General features: G+C 51.2%; 2 protein-coding genes across 5 annotated transcripts; both read right to left on the bottom strand.

The window, feature by feature from the left end:
* Nucleotides 1–179: 179 nt before the first annotated feature.
* VAMP2 (vesicle associated membrane protein 2) lies at nucleotides 180–3,959 on the bottom strand. The gene is made up of 5 exons (XM_082603515.1): nucleotides 3,835–3,959; nucleotides 3,222–3,342; nucleotides 2,579–2,737; nucleotides 2,431–2,482; nucleotides 180–1,830 (listed from the first exon to the last, which is right to left on the bottom strand). Coding segments are annotated over exons 1-5 (351 nt in total). The 5' UTR covers nucleotides 3,837–3,959; the 3' UTR covers nucleotides 180–1,813.
* An 8,943-nt stretch (nucleotides 3,960–12,902) lies between these two features.
* Nucleotides 12,903–18,162, bottom strand: TMEM107 (transmembrane protein 107). Of its 4 annotated transcripts, XR_014291938.1 has the most exons (7): nucleotides 18,063–18,151; nucleotides 17,290–17,564; nucleotides 17,055–17,122; nucleotides 16,852–16,952; nucleotides 16,003–16,099; nucleotides 15,577–15,776; nucleotides 13,905–14,040 (listed from the first exon to the last, which is right to left on the bottom strand). XR_014291938.1 is itself a non-coding variant. In XM_082604343.1 (6 exons), the coding sequence occupies exons 2-6, from the start codon at nucleotides 17,374–17,376 to the stop codon at nucleotides 13,848–13,850; spliced, it is 546 nt and encodes a 181-aa protein (XP_082460469.1). In that variant the 5' UTR covers nucleotides 17,377–17,564; nucleotides 18,110–18,162; the 3' UTR covers nucleotides 12,903–13,847. The 4 variants fall into 4 exon arrangements, 3 of the variants coding, with proteins under 3 accessions (XP_082460469.1, XP_082460468.1, XP_082460470.1); XM_082604343.1 differs by lacking the exon at nucleotides 15,577–15,776 and having other exon boundaries at nucleotides 12,903–14,040; nucleotides 18,110–18,162; XM_082604342.1 differs by lacking the exon at nucleotides 15,577–15,776 and having other exon boundaries at nucleotides 12,903–14,040.
* Between the last annotated feature and the right edge of the window lie 99 nt (nucleotides 18,163–18,261).

Below are 18,261 nucleotides of genomic sequence, written 5' to 3'. Positions count from 1 at the left end.
CAACTCCTGGTGCCCCCTCGTGGCCACTTGGTGAATCACACTTTGCCTTTGCCCTGCCCAAGGTCAGGCCCCCTGGCAAAGCTGTCCCTTCCAGATGTATGTTCTCAACCTTCCTGTTACACCTGCAGATCCAATACGCTTCCCACTGGTTAAGAAAAGATCTTAAAAACACCACCTGGTTACTCATTACACATTTATTGTACATTTTCACAATCTGGATGCGCCACAGAATTGGGGGCATGGGGTGAGGGAAGGGGGGCAGGGGATACTGGGATAATATGGGGGGTCTAGAACACAGCACCCTCACCCCCAGCATCTCTCCCTACCCTTTCACACCACAGCTTCGATCTCCCTGCTCCCCCTCCACAAAGGAACCTCGACTGTGGGGGAAAGAAAGAGTTTAGGAGGTGCCCTCCAGTGGCAGGTTAAGGGACTGCACCCTCAGACCCCTAAAATTGTGCCATTTAAAAAGACATTAGACCCTTCCTTCATCATTTCACCCAAGGAGGAGACCCGGAGAGGGGCAAGAATCCCCGTCTTGCAGCGCGTCCCATGCACACATTGGCAGTGACCAGTACCCCCAGTCTGAGTTCAAGGGGGCAGTCAGAGGAGCTGGGCAGTGACGGGGCAACACCCCCCAATGAGGGAGGAGGGATTTCAGTCCAGCCCCCAGCAGGGGTGGGGCCAGAGATTTCAGGAAGGAACTGGGGGGATTCTTTGCCCTGCCCCATCCTCCCCAAGGCAGTGATGACCCCCCCGACACACTGGCAGCCACCTCTCCCAAGAGAGATCAGATTGTGGCCAACCCCCAACTCTCCTGGTGGGAGGAGGAGGAGGCAGATCAGGCAGATGGGAGGGAGACCCCATGGGAATGTCAACTGAGCACCCCACATGGAAACTGGGGAGCAGGAATGTGGGGAGAGACTCCAAGTGGCAGAATTATTGGTCCATCATAACACACTGAACTCCAAGACACTTACACACCAGCTGGGGGGAGGGAAAGGAGGGACAAGAGGTTTGGAAAATCGGGGTAGGGGAGGCAAACTGGACTAGGGGTGCTAGGAGGGGGCGATCCTGGGGGCCAGAACAGCCTGGCTCCCCAAAAGCCCAGGCTCCCCACCACCTGCAAGTAACGTCATGCAAATGAAAAGTGTGATACAAGAACCAACAGGGACTAACTCCTCAGTAAAAAAGAAACACAGGTTGAGAGACTGAACAGAAGAGAAAATGGGGGGGAGAAGGAAACCAAAAGGGATGTCAGTAGGCAAATGGATGCTAATTAACATGCTGGAAGCTCCCAGAAGACCCTGGGATTCTTAGGACCATAAGGGACCAGTCTCGGAGCCTCCCAATGATGCAAAGAAGATGCACCTAGGGAGGCCTGGACAGTTGCTTTTTATATTTTTTGCAGGGGGGTGGAAGTATGCAGAAGTCCAGGGCGGGAGGAAGGATCAGCTAAATCCAAGGGAAGGAGAGGAAGAGGGGACTGCATAACAGATGCAAATGAAGGGGACTTGAGGCTGGTCAGGAAGAAAGGGAAGGAGGGAAAGAGAAAAAGGAGGTGATGAGAACCTCAGGAAGGGGTGTTAAGGACAACCGGAAAAAATCTTCTAGTAATAAAACTACAAACAGACCAAATATATATAATATTATATATGTATAAATAACAGCTGGCTATTTACAAGGGGGCACACACACAACACACACACACGGATCCGGGGAGGTGGGGCTGGAAGATATGGCTGAGAGGTGGAGGAGCAGCTGGGGGTGGGGGGAGAGGCCCTTCTCTGGGCAGGGCAGGCTCCTCAGGGGTTTAAGAGCTGAAGTAAACTGTGGAGAGGGAAAGAGAAGGAAGAAGAGGGAGAAGGGAGAAAGAGAGAGAGAAAGCAGTGTGTCAGCCCAGCCCTGCTTCCATCTTCCCCACCTCCCAGCTGGTTGACATCCCTTCCCCTCCTGGCCTCAAGTTCTCCATCTGTAACACAAAGAGGCTGTACAGGTCAGTTCCAAGGTCTCTTCAACTCCTTGAGGCCACAGACCCCTAATCCTCTGGGCCTCTGAGACCACAGCTCTCAGACAGTGGGGTGGCTGGCTTCCTAGCTGTTTCTCAAGCCCCTGGGTCTTTGCTGCTCTCCCACTCCCCAATTCCAGGGTTCCCAGACTGGGCTCCTAGGCCCAAAGGGTCCTCAAGGGAGCAGTGGGGATCCACCAGCTTTCCTGTTTCCAAAAATCTTAACAGAAATTGCCCAGAATCAGGCAAAGAGCAAGCTAAACAGCTTCAAGGTTTGGGGCTGTAGATGAATCAGAACTTCTATTGGCAGCTATATGTGCTTTCTGCTGAACAGTAAAAACTAGGTTAATGACCTTCAAAACCCAGAAATCACAAGGGAAACCTCTTCAAGAAAGGGCCCTAGCCACTCCCACCCTACTCACCGATGATGATAATGAGGATGATGGCGCAAATCACTCCCAAGATGATCATCATCTGGGGGCGAGAGGGGAGGGTCAGTGAGACAGACCATGATACTCCCAGTCACCCACCACTCCTCCTACCTGCCCTCCCGCCTGCCTCCACCCTTACCTTGAGGTTTTTCCACCAGTATTTGCGCTTGAGCTTGGCTGCACTTGTTTCAAACTGGGAGGCCCCTGCTTGGAGTGCGTCTGCACGGTCGTCCAGCTCCGACAGCTTCTGGTCCCGCTCCAGGACCTTGTCCACGTTCACCCTCATGATGTCCACCACCTGGGGGAAGGCCCGCAAGGCAGGGGGAGTGTGCCAAGGCCCATCACAAAGGGCACTCCTCCACCATGAGCCCACATATGGAACACGCACCCCGATGCTGCCTGGCTAACACGACAAGGACATACACAGAACATGCCTAGCACAGCCGCAGATGCGCCAAGGAGCACGCATCAGGGGCTTGCTGGTAGCCAGACATCACAGATATCACAGCAGCACCCTCTATTTCCCGAGCCTCAAGCAGCCTGCCAGTCACCAGAACACACCCGCCCAGGGTGAAACACCCCAGGCTAGCAAGGCTGACTGACACCCCGCAGCCCTCCCAACTGCAGGCTGACAAGGACCGGGCATGATGGCATATTTTTGTCCCCTAACTCATTAACATGAGCTGCCATCACCCCCAACCCAAGATAGGCCCGCACACCTGTTTCCCAACCCTCAGGGTCCTTCCCACTGGCCTCTGACACCCGCCCCCCCCCCAACTCACCTCATCCACCTGGGCCTGGGTCTGCTGCAGTCTCCTGTTACTGGTGAGGTTTGGAGGGGGCGCAGGGGGGCCTCCCTCCCCAGCCGGGGCGGCAGGGGGGGCGGTGGCAGCCGTGGCCGACCTGAAGGGCAGGGACGGATCAAGACCCAAGGCCTGGAGCCCTTGGCCCCGCAGCCAGGGCCCCGCCCATCCGCCTGTCCATCCATCCGTCCCTTCCTTCCTCCTTCCCGGGAAGAAAGCCACCCGATAGGAACCCTGGACTCCGTCCGGCCCCGCGGGCGAGTTGTTGCGTGACCTTGAGTGAGGCCCCCTCCCCCCCGGGCCTCAGTTTCCCCGCCTGTCAAATGAGGGTGGACCCGAAACGACAGGCGGCAGCGATGACAGGGGCGGGGCGGGCGCACGCCGGGTCCGCTCCCTCCCGCGGCCAGGGCCCGCGCGGCCAGCCGGGGACGCGAGGCCCTCCGGCTGCCTGCGCGCAGTCACTGGCGCCGGCCTGGTCTCGGGATGCGGGGCGCGCTGGAGGCTCGAGTCGAACCCCAGGCCCTCCCTAGGCCTGGACCCAAGGGCGGCGGCCGGCGCGGGCCACCCGGTGCGGGCGCGGGCACCAACTCACATGGCGGGGGCAGCGGGCGGAGAACTTGGCAGCGGCAGTGATGGCGGCAGCGGCTCGCGCTGGCTCCGACTGGCGCTGGCTGCCCGGGACAGGAAGATGGCGGCCGCACGTCACTCACATCCGGGCACTGCGGGAGGGGGCGGGGCGCGGCGGGCCTGTAGTTGGCAGCCGGGCCGCGGGGGCGGGGCGCGGAGAGCGGAGATCGCGGCTGGCTGGGCAGCTGGTCTGGCGCCGCGGAGCCCCAGCCACTCCCTCATCGCCCGGGAGCCCGGAGCCTGGCGGCCGCGGCTTCCCCGCACCAACAGCTGGCCCACCCGGTCTGACCACAGCCCTCCCCGTCGTCCCCGTGCCCCCGCCGCCTGGCCCTTACGGCACCCTTCAGCCCCAAACACGTCCTCCTCCTCCTCCGTGAAACCCATCAACCGGTCCGCACCCCACTCAGCCCCAGGTCTCGGCCTGCCCCCAGGTCCCAACGCCTGCTGACCCGCCTTCAGCATGTGGAATGGGCGGGCGGGGGTAAATCAGAAGGGGCAAGTGCAGGTTCCCGGGCCATGCGGATAGCTGGGACCCCGCTGCTGAGGTGAAGTGGTGGCAGTTGGTCCCCAACCCCTTGCCCCGCAGGTGGATATCTCAAGGGAGGTCTGGGGCCCCTGACAGCTGAGTAGGGGGGATAGCAACACGATCCTCACAGCTGAGGTTCAGACCAGGGGTCCTTGGCAAGAGAGGCCTGGCTGAGGTGGGGCAAGCTTAGGGCGCCGGGAGGAGGGCACGGGACTGCCCCGTGGGGCTGCTTCAGGTGGTGGCTGCAGCCTGGCCTAAACCTAGCTCCGTCCCAGAGTGGGGCAGCTACCCTGGCAGCAGCAGGAGGGCTCAACCTCTGATCCCAGGCACAGGGCCTGGGTGAAAGGACAGGACTTTTGCTTTTTTGTTGTTTTGTTGTTTTGGTTTCCCTTTAGGCGGAAGGACAGTAAGTAGGCAGGGACGGCACCTGCGGTACCCAGGCACTTGGTACTACTGTACGTGCGGATTACCTCATGGGTGTCAGCCTAACAGTTCCTGTCCTGGCTCTGGACCCAAAATATACTACATATGTAGAGGCTACATGTATATGTGTTAAATGGCTTGATCTGGGACCCGGTAGGGGATAATCCACTACCCCTGCCGTCCCTGACTGGTCTCTGTTCAGGTCCTCTAAACTGGCACAGCAGCTGACACACCCACCCCGCTCCTTCCCAGAGGGACTGGCCCCCTGAGGCAGGGGAAGATGGGAACAGGTGAGCTGCCTGTCCGGTGGGATGGGTTAGGGCCAACCTCAAGAGTGAAGAAGAAGACCTAGTGGCCCGGGGGGCAGGGGTGCTCACTGTGTCCCTGGAAGGTGGGCAGGGGAGGCTGGTGGCCTTGGTCTCTGAGACAAACAGGAGCTAGCTTCTTCCCTCCCCCACCCAGGCTTCCCAGGGCCTCCGGGTGTGACAGCCTCCCCCATGCAGCACCCCACCCCCTCCCAGCAGAAGCCTGGGACTGGCTCTGTCACCAGAGGTGTCATTTCCCAGCTGTCCGGGGGAGGTGAGTGAACTGGGAGTGTGTGTTGGGTGTGGGGACCCAGCAGATCTAAGATAAGATGCGCTCAGCTCCCTTCCCCTCCCGGGAGCCGCCACTTCCCTGGTCCTTGGGCACTGACACAGAACGTCTGGGTGGCTCAACCTATGTGAAAAGGAAGAAAAGAACAGCTTCCCTGACTGTCTCAGATGATGCTGTGGGAGCCTAGCTCTTGTTCTTTATTTTTTATTTTTCGGTACGCGGGCCTCTCACTGTTGTGGCCTCTCCCGTTGCGGAGCACAGGCTCCGGGCACGCAGGCTCAGCGGCCATGGCTCACGGGCCCAGCCGCTCTGCGGCATGTGGGATCTTCCCGGACCGGGGCACGAACCCGTGTCCGCTGCATCAGCAGGCGGACTCTCAACCACTGCGCCACCAGGGAAGCCCTAGCTCTTGCTTTTTGGCCCCGAGATTACTTTCTAGCCAGAGAACAAAGACGCCAAATTCCAGGCTTTTGAGTTCAAAAGCCTCAGGGTCTGGGTCTCAGACAGGTAAGGTTGGAAGGAGGTACAAACAGGCAGTGCTCCCCACCCACACCCTGCCCCGACACCCTACGCTAGCAGGGGAGAAGCTAGTGGAGGACCAGACACAATGATAGACACGGGTGTAAGAGTGATCCTCATTCCCCAACGACCAAGTCCAGGGGACATGGAAGGGACAGAACCCAGAATACACTGGGGGAGCCAAGGCCATGCGGTGTGGCTTGGAAAGCTGGCACATTGCTATTGCTCTTGGATCCTGGGGGCAGCAACAGCAGAACAGAAATGAGAGCACATGGACCCATGGAGGCGGGGACCCGGGAGGGTTTATCCCCAAGAGAGGACACTCAGCTCACTGAGCAGCCCTCCCCACCCACCCCACCTATGCTGTGGTGTTAGGGAACTCCCCACATTTACATCAGTGGTGGAGGCGGGAGAAGAGGTGGGGTGGGGAGACCAGGTGAGTTCACCTTGAAATGACTAAGAGAATGTTTTCTGCAAGCAGCTAGAATGGAGACCCAAAATAGAGGTAAATTGAACTAAAGAAAAATAAAGTAATATATTTGCATAACTGAGATCGTAACTTCTACATTTACCTGCTTCTGGGGGTTGGTAGCCAAATTTCCAGGCTCCACTCCCAACGCTCATTCAAAAGATGTGCAAGGGGGCCAAGCACCTCCAATGATTCTGACGTAGGCGGCATGGCAGAGACCTTTAATAAAGGTTTAATAAAGGTTTTCTTTTATTGCTTTTTCCTCTTCTAACAACTGACTTCAAAGTTGGGGTGGAAGGGAGCTGGGTCATTGCCCCACTGACTCATGAACTTGCTCCATCCACATGAGTCAAACTTGACCAAACTAGTAATTAATTTCAGAGACCTTGTGTGTCCCTCAACACAGCATGTACAGAAAAGGCCTTCTAATTAGGAGGAGAATCATGCCCCTAAGAGGGCTGCATGGAATGGGGACCAAGGGCTCTACCCTCCAAACTGGAAGGCTCAGGGCTGCCTGCCAATCCCTGGGCTCCTGGAGGGAAGGGAAACTACCAGGTACCTACTGCATGTGAGGAGCTTTACATGGATTGCCACCCACGTTCAGTGTCCTAATTACGCAAATAATATGACTGCATTCTCCTCAAAAAATATTAAAACACTAGACATAAAACTGAGGTTCCCTTGGACATCCCCCACTTCATCTTCTTGTTTTACTTTCTGGAAGTTTTCCTGTGTCCTCCTTTTGGGGAAAAAAAGTTTTTTGTTATATTTATTTTTTTCTATTACTCTTTATCCTTAAATAAAGATGGATGTTGATTACCTTTTTAATTTCCAAAGTGCAATATCTTCTCGCATCTCTCTGCATCTATGTTTTTTAAATGCAGTATTATATTGTAACCCAAGAAATAGGTAACAATCAAAATTCAAAAGGTACGAAAGAACGTACAGCGAGCCTTTGTCCTGAGCCACCCAAGACCCCTCTTCCACACAGCTGCTGTTTCAGTCTTGTAAATCCTCCAGAATGGTTGGTGCAGAGACACAGACATAGATACTTCTTTTCTCTTCAAAAATACAAATGCTAACAGACTATATGCATTGAGTTTCCCCTTCCATTTTTTTTAACTTTCCAATTATAGAGTTATTTTCTTTTTTTCTTGTGCTTCCTAGTTTCTCTATTTCTTCCAGATTTCTTTGATAGGATTTTTTTTTTTTTTTTTTTTGCGGTATGCGGGCCTCTCACTGCTGTGGCCTCCCCCGTTGTGGAGCACAGGCTCCGGATGCGCAGGCCCAGCGGCCATGGCTCACGGGCCCAGCCGCTCCGCGGCATATGGGATCCTCCCAGACCGGGGCACGAACCCGTATCCCCTGCATCGGCAGGCGGACTCTCAACCACTGCGCCACCAGGGAGGCCCGATAGGATTTTTAATATCTGGGAGGAATATATGGGAGGAGTCTCTCTCTTTTCATTTTGGAGGCTTTCCTTAAATGTCTGCTGGTCGTTGGCTCTCTGTTAATATCTAATAGGGAGCCAGCAAGAAGCGGAGTGGAAGCTGTGTGTGTGCGCGCGCGCGCGTGCACACGCGTGCGCGCGTGTGTAGGGGGAGGGCACTCATTGACTGTCCGCTTTGCTGTAGGACAGTGGAAGCCTTTTCACGCAGACTCCCAAACGTTGACAGGTGGCAGGCTTTCTCTGGGGCCGTTCAGTTTTTTGAGAGAAGAATATCCTCCATTCTCCATCCCTGTCCTGCATGGGTGTGGGTTGGGAGGGCAGGGTGGGAGTTCCTGTTTCTAGCTTCAAGCCTCACCTCTGCTGCGCCTGGGGTCCCCAAGTCCAAAGCCTCCCCAAAAATGAGTGTGCGGAGGGTCGGTGTGTGTGACTCAGATGTGAGAGGTGAGGGAGACCTAGGGGTCTCGACATCCTGAACACAGGCTCTCGGCCACCCTCTGTGTTCAGCCAGGCCCTGACCCGGAGTCTAGGGACCTCCAGGATCTTCGAGCATCATTTCTTGTTCATTCTGTCACCACCCTTAGGCCACTGTCCAGCCTCTAAAGCCTGTTGGAATCATTTTATCCACTGCTGTCTTCTCTCCGGGTCTTTGTCCTTGTACATACATGCCTCTCTGACGCCTCTCCTGTTATCCAGTTCAGTTATGGAAGGGAGAGAAGACAAATGCTCATGTTTACATGTCTTCCATGTTTAGCCAGAAGTCTCACCACAGTTTATTTAACTAGTCCCTCAAGGACCAACTTTGGATTTTTTCTTCTGTTTTCTTTTTGACCGCTCCTTGCAGAATCTGAGTTCCCTGACCAGGGATGGAACCCGTGCCCCCTGCCTTGGGGCGTGGAGTCTTAACCACTGGACCACCAGGGAAGTCCAAGGACCAGCTTTTAGGTTGTTTCCAATTTTTCCGCTGTTGCAACAGTGCTCTTAGTGACATTGTTGTAAATACCTCCCACCATCAGTCAGCCCTCAGGACAATCCTATGAAGTAGGTACCGGCTTGATTTTACATTTGGGGAAACCTAGGCTCAGAGAAATGTCTTGATGGGATCTTTTATTAAATTGGTTAGTCAATGTTTTCTTTCATATATAGAATATCTCTTAAATTTTTTTTGTATGCAACATAATATAGTACATAAACTGGTACCTTTTTAATCTGTGTAGTTCTCCCTTCTCAGGTACCAAGCACAGTGCAGAAGCCAGGCAGGCAAATGAATAATGAATAGTGGTGAACCGCGGTCTCAGTGAGGAGTGTTTTAAAGGAGAGCCCAGCCCAGCAGGCCTGGGAGGCCTCCTGATCCCATACGCTCACTCTGCAACCTTCCATTCATTATTCAATAGAAATTCACTGGGGTTAACAAGCTCCTCTCTCAAACACTTGCTGAATTGAGTCAACTGATCTGGCCTGACAGCCAGGAGTCTCAGGTTCTGGTCCCAGATCTCCTTGTCTGCCTGATGACCTCAAGCAAATAGTTTTCTGCTTGGGCCTCATCTTCCTCATTTGTTAAATGAGGGCTCTTTCACTCTACAATGCCGGGCACCGTGCTGGCACCAGGAGCTACAATAATATACAAGAAAAGAGATCATTAAACAGAGCATGGGGAAATTCCCTGGTGGTCCAGTGGTTAGGACTCTGCTCATTCACTGCTGAGGGCGCAGGTTCAATCCCTGGTCGGGGAACTAAGATCGTGCAAGCCATGGCATGCGGCCAAAAAAAAAGAAAAAAAAAAACCCACAACACATCATGTTTGTCAATTATACCTCAACAAAGCTGGAGGGGAAAAAAAGCACCCACCATGATCTTTGATGGACGTAATGATCAAGACACTTGACAACACAGCTCAGACAGACTTAAACCAGAAAGGAGGCTTTGAGGGCTCACAAGACTGGAGTGTAGCTGGAAACAGCAGGGTCCAGGTGCTCAGGTGATGTCATCAGGGATCTGGTTCTCTGTTTCCAGCCCTGCTGCCCTTTGCCTTAGCTTCATTTCCAGACAGGGAACAGAAGCAGCTGCAGGCTCACATTCTTTTAAAATGTTAGCTTAAAAAAAAAAATGAATGTGATTCAAAATTCCAAAAATTCAAGAGCATATGGAGAAAGTCTCTCTCTCACCCTTTTCTCCCCGCCCTCCAGCTTCCACCTCTCAGCCCCAGTCCTCCCAGTAGTTTCCCTCCTTCCAGAGATGCTCTGTGCACATAGCTTTCCACCTTTCTTTACACAAATGGAAGAACACTACACAAACTGTTCTGTAACTTGCTTTTGTCACTTAAGTATCTTGGAGACTGTTCCATAACTGTGTATAAGGTTTGCTTTTGTCCTGGCTGCAGTGTTATGTGGTAATGCAGTGTAACCAATCCCCTGTTGACAGACATTTGGTTCCAATCTTTTGCCAATACAAGCAAAGCTGCAAGGAATAATCTACACATCCCCATTCTACCTGTGTGCAAATCTGAAGGGCTAATTCCTAGATGTGAAAGTCCTAGGTCAAAGGGTATGGGTCTTTGTGATTGATTTTGATTTTGATGGAATATTGCCAAATTGCTCTCAGGTGGATGTGTTACCAATGTTTATTCCACCAACAAACAGGTGAGGCTTGTTTACTTAAACCCAATACCCTCTTCAACTCTCTATGAAACTTCCTGGTCATTGAGAATGTAAGTTAGGCATGATATGCATCTGTCTTATGCTGAATGAAGTCAGGCATCTCTTTCTATATTTGAGAGTTCTTTATATTTCCTTTTATATTTCCTTTTCTGCGAAATGTCTGTACAGTTTTTTGTACATTTTTATTGGGTTGTCGGTATTTTTCTTACACATTTGTAGGACATTTTTATGTATCAAAATTAGCTCTTTCTAATACGAGTTATGAATATTTTTCTTTAGATTTTCAATTATCTTTTAACTTTCGCTTTTTTTTTTTACCATGCATACTTTTAACATTTTAAATACATATTTAAATATATTAGTCTTGGGCTTCCCTCGTGGTGCAGTGGTTGAGAGTCTGCCTGCCGAAGCAGGGGACACGGGTTTGTGCCCCGGTCCAGGAAGATCCCACATGCTGCGGAAACAGCTGGGCCCGTGAGCCATGGCCGCTGAGCCTGTGCGTCCAGAGCCTGTGCTCCACAACGGGAGAGGCCACAACAGTGAGAAGCCCGCATACCGCAAAAAATATAAATAAATAAATAAATAAATAAATAAATAAGTCTTTTATGACTTCTGCATCTTGTTTTCACACTTATGTCTTCCCTACTCCAAACTATTTACTTCTGTGGTATTCTTACCAGAAATGCATAACCTCAATCTAATCACGAGGAAACATTGGACAAATCCAAATTGAGGGACATTCTGCAAAATAACTCACCAGTACTCTACAGATGTGTCAAGATCATGAAAGGAAAAAAAAAAAGACAGGGACTGTCTCAGATTAGAAAAGCCTAAGGAGACATGACAACTAAATGCAATGTGAAATCCTGGATTAGATCCTGAGTCAGAAAAAATGCATTAATGGGAAAACTGGAAAAATTCAAATATGACTTGTAGATTAGTTAATAGTATTGTATCAACACTAATTTCCTGGTTTCCATAATTATACCATAGCTATGCAAGATGTGAACATCTGGAGAAGCTGGGTGAAGGGTATACAGGACATTTGTACTGTTTTTGAAACTTCTCTGTGATCTAAAATTATAAGGTATTGATCCATATTTTTCCCCCAATGGCTACTCAGTTGTTCTAATAAACTTTATTGACTAATCCCTTTCCCCACTGATTTTTAATTTTTTTTCACTTTTAAATTATAAAAAAGCACATAAAACTTACCATCTTAACCTCTTTTTTTTTTTTTTTTTGCGGTACGCGGGCCTCTCACTGTTGTGGCCTCTCCCGTTGTGGAGCACAGGCTCTGGACGTGCAGGCTCAGCGGCCATGGCTCATGGGATGGCCGTCCCACATGGCTCGGCCGTCCCACAGCATGTGGGATCTTCCTGGACCGGGGCACGAACCCCTGTCCCCTGCATCGGCAGGCAGACTCTCAACCACTGCGCCACCTGGGAAGCCCCATCTTAACCATTTTTAAGTGTACAATTCAGTAGTGCTAAGTACATTCATATTGTTGTACAACCAATCTCCAGAACTCTTTTCATCTTGCAGAACCGAAACACTCTACCCATTAAACAACTCCCCCTTTTCCTCTCCCCCGGCTCTTAGCAACCACCGTTCTACACTCCGTCTCTATGACTTTGAGCCTACTCTTGGTACCTCATATAAGTAGAATCGAGCAGTATTTGTTTTTTCATGACTGGCTGATACTGATTAACAAGCCACTAATTTCACAATAAAATGAAAACCTATTTTTGATGCTAATTGGCAAAGCCTCTGGTGTTGGCTAAGAGATAGATAGTTGAGGTGCTTGTAGTACTTCTGGAGTGTGGATGAAGCAATTGAGGCACAGAGAGGTTTAGTGACCTGTTGGTGATCACACAACCAAGGAGAGAGGGTGCACGTTAACCCCAGGATTGGCTCCACAGCTCGCTTCCGGTCTCTGCCCCAGGCTGGGGAGCACAGAAGAGAGCCAAGGCATGGAAACCAGAAGCATCTGGGTGGTGTCTGAAGACAAGAGGTGGATGAAGTCACCCAAGGAGTAGTGACCACCAGCACTTAAGAGGCAAGCAGAGGTGACAACCCGGTAATACGTCCCCAGTGACTGGCCAGCTGTGGGTTCTCAGTCAATATTCATTAGCTGAGCCTAAGAAGGAGCAGCCAGAACTGGGGGAGGTAAGCCAGGGGAACTCATTTCAGAAACGAAGGGAGAACAAATTTCAAATGAGGGGAGTGGTCAACATATTGGAAAGAGATCAAACTCTAGTCTGAGAGGGAACCTCTGGATTTAGGAACAAAGAATCATTGGTGATGAGAGGCTTCTTGGGATTGCAGGAGCAAGAAAGTGCTGGTAAATGTTTAACAACTCACTTTCCAAAAAAAAGTATGCATTTGTGCATGTACATAAGTTTATTATAAATTTTACTGATATAAAGGATATGTAACAGAATCCACAAATAATAAAATGTACAATATTCTTTATTGTAAATGCTACTCTGTATCCATGATTTCATAAATGGAGTTATATCCTAAGTACAAGTGCAGTTCCAACGTGAACGTTGGTTGATGTTTTTCATTTATATTTTTGAGTAAGACAAAAATGAGACACACGATATGCTGAAACCTCACTCAATGACTTGAGTGATTTCTTTGCTGAAACTGACAACAGTTTTCAAACCCTGGAATGTATCCTCAACTTTCTGTGCTATTCACAGTGTAACAGCCTACAGACGTGACACTTCAAGATTCTTTTTAAATTAATTTATTTTTGGCTGCGTTGGGTCTTCGTGGTGGTGCGTGGGCTTCTCATTGTCGTGGCTTCATGGCTTCCCTTGTTGCGGAGCATAGGCTCTAATGCGTGTAGGAGGCTTCAAGAGTTGTGGCTTGCAGGCTCCAGCGCTCAGGCTCAGTAGTTATGGCGCACGGGCGTAGTTGCTCCGTGGCATGTGGGATCCTCCTGAGCCGGGGCTCGAACCCGTGACGTTGCAAAGGTCCACCTTTTTTCCTCGCGGACAACCTGCCCCCTTTCTTCTCTGCTCCAGCCACACTCGAGGACCTCACTCAAACAGCTCCTGAGAAGCAGCACTCCTGCCACCTTGGGCAATTTCATTACTCCTTCGTAGCACCTGTAAATCGCCTCTGCAGCTTTTATCACAATTTAGAACTAAACTACTCTGGGAGTACCAGATACTTCTCTCTCTTTCCATGAGCCGCAATATCCGTGACGGCCGAGAATCAAACATCTACTCCCTCAGTGCCTACTACAGCATACAATGAGTATCCATAAAGAAGCTCTGCCAGAAAACAGCTAGGAAAGGTTTATATACGTATAGGAATAACCTGCAGGGCATCACCAGGAAACACCTCCTTGCATGCCTTTTTGCTTGTTTAAAACGGTCTGGGGGCTCTCCGGTGGCGCAGTGGTTGAGAGTCCGCCTGTCGATGCTGGGAACGAGGGTTCGTGCCCCGGTCCGGGAAGATCCCACATGCCGCGGAGCGGCTGGGCCCGTATGCCATGGACGGTGAACCTGCGCGGCCGGAGCCTGTACTCCGCAACGGGAGAGACCACAACAGTGAGAAGCCCGCGTACCGCCCAAAAAGGAAAAAAAAAAAAAAAAAAGGCCGGACTCCACCCTTTAGAACTGAAACATACAAACAAAACCTTCCCAACACCCAACAAACCTCTCGGAAACGTGACCTTGCAAATACCCCGTGACAAATCAAAAACCTTCGACTCCTGTAGTTTTCGCAATGCGAAAAAGTGCGTTTCAATAACTTCTTTTTGAACGTATTCTTGCTATAAACTACCAAGCAGAAATGAGGTACTCTTAAATAGACTATCGACCGAAAACAGAAGCTTCTTCAGGTTCTTGAAAGGAAGAACCCAGTACAGGGAAACTGAAGGAAAACATCCAACCCTCTCCTGCAGAATAATACGGAAACTTCGATATTAATACTTCCGGAATAAAACTAAAACACAGAAAACCCACTCCCCAAAAACCAAGGATACATATAACACGTAATCAAAAAATTTTTAAGTAATATTAACCAACACTTACTATCGTGAAGCTTAACATATGCTTACGAATTACCACCACACAACTTCTCCAAAAAAAAAAAAAGAAAAACACTAGGCTTTCTTTCTTAAAGAAAAAACAAAAAAAACAAAAAACCTCAATACCAACAGATTTTAAAAGAAGCTTACGATCAACACCGTAAGACCTATAAAACACCTCTTTTTTTTTTTTCAGTAAGTACACCATACCGCTAAAAACGGTTATTCTCTACCCACGGAAAAAACTACACTAAAGATAAGGATCGTCAGAAAGAATCAGAAAGGAGCAATCAGGATGTTGCGAAGCCTGATTACGCACAGCCGCTAATCACGAAATCATGCGAGCTCCAATCATCATTTTCTATTCTGTTCTCCAAAAGGAGAAACAGGTAAGGATTATCCCACCTGACGATACAGACTACTCCAGGGCATTCCGTAGTCTGGGAAAAAGATTCCACTTAGAGCGAGGGTGAGAATCCAACACGTTAGCCCGAGCAACCTAAAGCTATCTAGTTTCTTCTATTTCTGTTGCTACATTTGTTTGCAGATGTTATAAAATATATTTTTGCATTTGCCGTCAAAAAAAGCATAGGCTAATTCTTCCCAGAACGCTCCACTCACTTAAGAGCTTGCTGTCCTACCCGGCCGCCTCACTTTATTTACATATCCCCGCCCACTCCCTTCCGCCAGAAATCTACCGTAATAACCAAAATAAAAGCGACACCTAGTATCTTAGAGTGCAAGACTGTTCCGTTTCTATAGTAGATTGGCCACCCCAAGTTTCTCCTGAAATTTTTATGTCTTGATCTTTCTTTTCTTTTTTTTTTTTTGGCCACGCTGCGCAGCATGCGGGATCATAGTTCCCCGACCAGGGATCGAACACGCGCCCCCTGCGGTGGAAGCGCGGAGTCCTAACCACTGTACCGCCAGGGAATTCCTGTAAGTCTTGACCTTACCCTAAAATATATTTTTTTACGAAGAACTGTAAACAAAACTCATAACTCCAGACTCGAGAGACAATTACCCTAACACTGACATCCTCCACCAAATGCAGTTTTAGGGGGAGGGCTGAAGCCTATGGTTTCCTTCTTCCAGGAACGGCGGGTGGTCCCTCGCTTCTCCAGCCTTCATCCCTACTTCCAGTCACGAAGGTATCAGAAAGGTTTCTTTTTCAGCCCAAAGACGCTGATGAATAATGCTATTTCGGTGACGGCTGGGATGGCACTACGGAAGGTAAGTGATGGGTTCAGGGTCCCTTCCAATAAAAATATCCAAATCCCCAAGCCAGCAATCCCACCCCCAAAGTGTAGGAGTGGGGGACCTCAAAAAGACCATGGGATGTTGAGTGGATCTGATATCTTATACATGGAGTAAAGGGCTGGGTAGGGGAAACCTTCAGATTTAAAGTAAACAGTCCTTCCCCGTCCTCAAACATTGGGTGCTACCATACCTGCAGAAGACAAAAATGTACCAGTACGTGGTGCACTCCCAACGCTCAAATATGAAGAAGGATAGGGCCACAGATGCACTACAGTGAGCCCCAATGGCTTGGGAACGCACCAGAGTCAAGGAAAGCCTTTGGATCAATAGATAGTGATGGGCCAGAAAAGGCCAGTGGTGGGACTGGCATCTGCATTCTGGTTCACCTCCTGGGGAGCAGGGCACCTCTTGCTCCCTTTGCCACACTGCAAAGGCCAGAGCCAGCAGCCCTGACTTCTGAGTTTTAGAACTGCCATGTGAGTGGAGGCTGGAACTGAGCCTGCACAGCTGGGGCCCCAAGCTACCGCCACCCCATATCTATAAGGTGAAGTAGTAGGCTCCCCATCTACTCCAAGCACACGGGAATGCTCACAGTGACATTATACACCCTGCTAGAATCACTCTCCAGCACACTGGTCCTCCCCGTCCACTATCCCAGTGTCAAGAGCCTTCCCTGATCCATCTTCCTCAGTCTCTTCTGCGTTCCCATACTGCTTCACATCTTTACACATCCTACGGCACAGTGCTTATCACACTGAATTACACATGTCTGTCTCTGTGTCTGCCTCTTCCTCAAGATAGAAAATTGTGTTTTACTCCCATTTTGAGATCTTCAGTGCCCGACTCATAGCAGGAGCTTAACAAATGATCAAAGATTGTATTAAATCTTCTACATTACCTAAGAAGATCTCTCAACTGGAGTGATTCTGTTTGCCTGCCAGGGCAAACACCACTGTGCCAGAAAGGCCTAGTTAGGTGGCTGAAGGGCATTAAGATGGAAATGGGCCGCACAGGAAAGGTGCACAAGTAGAAAGGATACAGATGAGGCTCTGGGTGCTGTTGAACATGGACACTCCTGAGAAGAAACCGGCCAGCTCCACTGCAAAGAGGGCCAGGGTGACAGAGAGCGCTGCCACCAGCCTGCAGAAAGGAAGGGAGTTGGCTTAGGCCTTCTGGCCTTTTTCTAACACCCCTTCACTCCCACTACTGCTTAATTCTGACCACCCTGCCCCAAGTGCTCACTGCATGTCCTGCTTTTCATACTCCTCGGGGGTGAACTTGAGAGGCAGGCAGGCCTGGATGTTGCTGTCCTGGGGAGCAGGGCAGAAAGAAAGAGAAATTGAAAGAGGGTCGAGCGGCGGATAGCGGTGGAATGGGAGGACCCCACCGGGTAAGGCCCCGGAGGAAAAGGTGCGGTGGGGCTGGGACCACCCCAAGGTGGGAAGGGGGGCGAAAGGAGGGGAGCCATGGGTCTTACCCGCGACCAAAATAAGGTGATGACGACCACCAAATGCGCCAGGAGCGTCAGAAAGCGAGAGGGCACGAGTCCCGAGATCCGACCCATGGCCCCCAGGGTAAGGGTTACCGCCTGGAGCAGAGGCCGTGGTCTCTGGGACTGGAAGTTCAGGGAGGGCCACTCCTCAAGTCTCCCAGGCTAGCCTACAAAAATTCGACGTACTCCGCCTTCCCGCTCGCGCTGGTGCCGCCCAGTTGCCTTGGTAACCGCATAAGCGGGGGCTACGACGGGAATCTCTGAAAATATCGCGAGAGCGGTAAATTATCGCGCCGCCGAGAACCCCCAGAGGATCGCGGGTACGGGTCCTCTGTACCTCATCCCGGCCGGGTGCGGACAGCCAGCCCTCTCCCCGCGCGCAGCCGAGCTATCGGCACCTGAGAGTGTGCGGCGGTGGCGCGGTTCCGCACTGCCGACTCTGCCGGCGCAGCCCCGGCGAACGGAAACCCGCCCTGCCTAGCCTGGGACACTCCTTCCTCCCCGATGCCCACGCCGGGAGCCGCCCGGCCCCCAGCCCCCGCTGCGCTGCCCAGGACGACCCTCCGGATACCACTGTCACCGCCACGCCGGCCTTAGGGCATCGCCATGCCTGAGGCCTGGACACTCTCTTTTCTTCCATTCTCCGCATCCGTTTAGCTTCCACCTGCCCTGGGCCGAACTTGGAGAGGTGGATGCCCCTACATTGTCCGGCTGTCGTTTATTCTCCCGGAGCCCCTGGTTGTCGGCGGACCCCATACCTGAACCTTCCTTGATTCTGGTCCCCCCCAACCAACTCCCCAGACACCTTGATCAGATTGGTCAGGGATTTGCAGAGTGCAGAAAATGGCCCGCTCTCCTGAATTAGGGTGTGGATGAGAGGCGTGTTTAGGGAAGGGAGTGGACGAGAAAAGGGGGTGGAGCGGGGCGTGGAGGAAGAGAATGAAACCCTGCGTCCCT

The sequence above is a fragment of the Mesoplodon mirus genome (assembly GCF_964341445.2).
Source record: "Mesoplodon mirus genome assembly, chromosome: 18".
NCBI classification, from domain to species: Eukaryota; Metazoa; Chordata; class Mammalia; order Artiodactyla; family Ziphiidae; genus Mesoplodon; species Mesoplodon mirus.
The sequence above is the reverse complement of the archived record's forward strand: the minus strand, read 5'-3'. Positions and strand labels throughout refer to the sequence as shown.

Bases quoted from the DNA above. Each gene is read 5' to 3' on its own strand.
- VAMP2 (XM_082603515.1), bottom strand. The intron at 2,738-3,221 runs GTGAGTTGGGGG...GCCTTCCCCCAG, and splicing joins CCCAGGCCCAGGTGGATGAG to GTGGTGGACATCATGAGGGT. The intron at 2,483-2,578 runs GTAAGGGTGGAG...TCTCGCCCCCAG, and splicing joins ACTGGTGGAAAAACCTCAAG to ATGATGATCATCTTGGGAGT.
- TMEM107 (XM_082604343.1), bottom strand. From the start codon at position 17,376: ATGGGTCGGATCTCGGGACTCGTGCCCTCTCGCTTTCTGACGCTCCTG. The intron at 16,953-17,054 runs GTGAGCACTTGG...TCCTTTCTGCAG, and splicing joins TATGAAAAGCAGGACATGCA to GCTGGTGGCAGCGCTCTCTG. The intron at 14,041-16,002 runs GTATGGTAGCAC...TGCGGAGTACAG, and splicing joins TACATTTTTGTCTTCTGCAG to GCTCCGGCCGCGCAGGTTCA.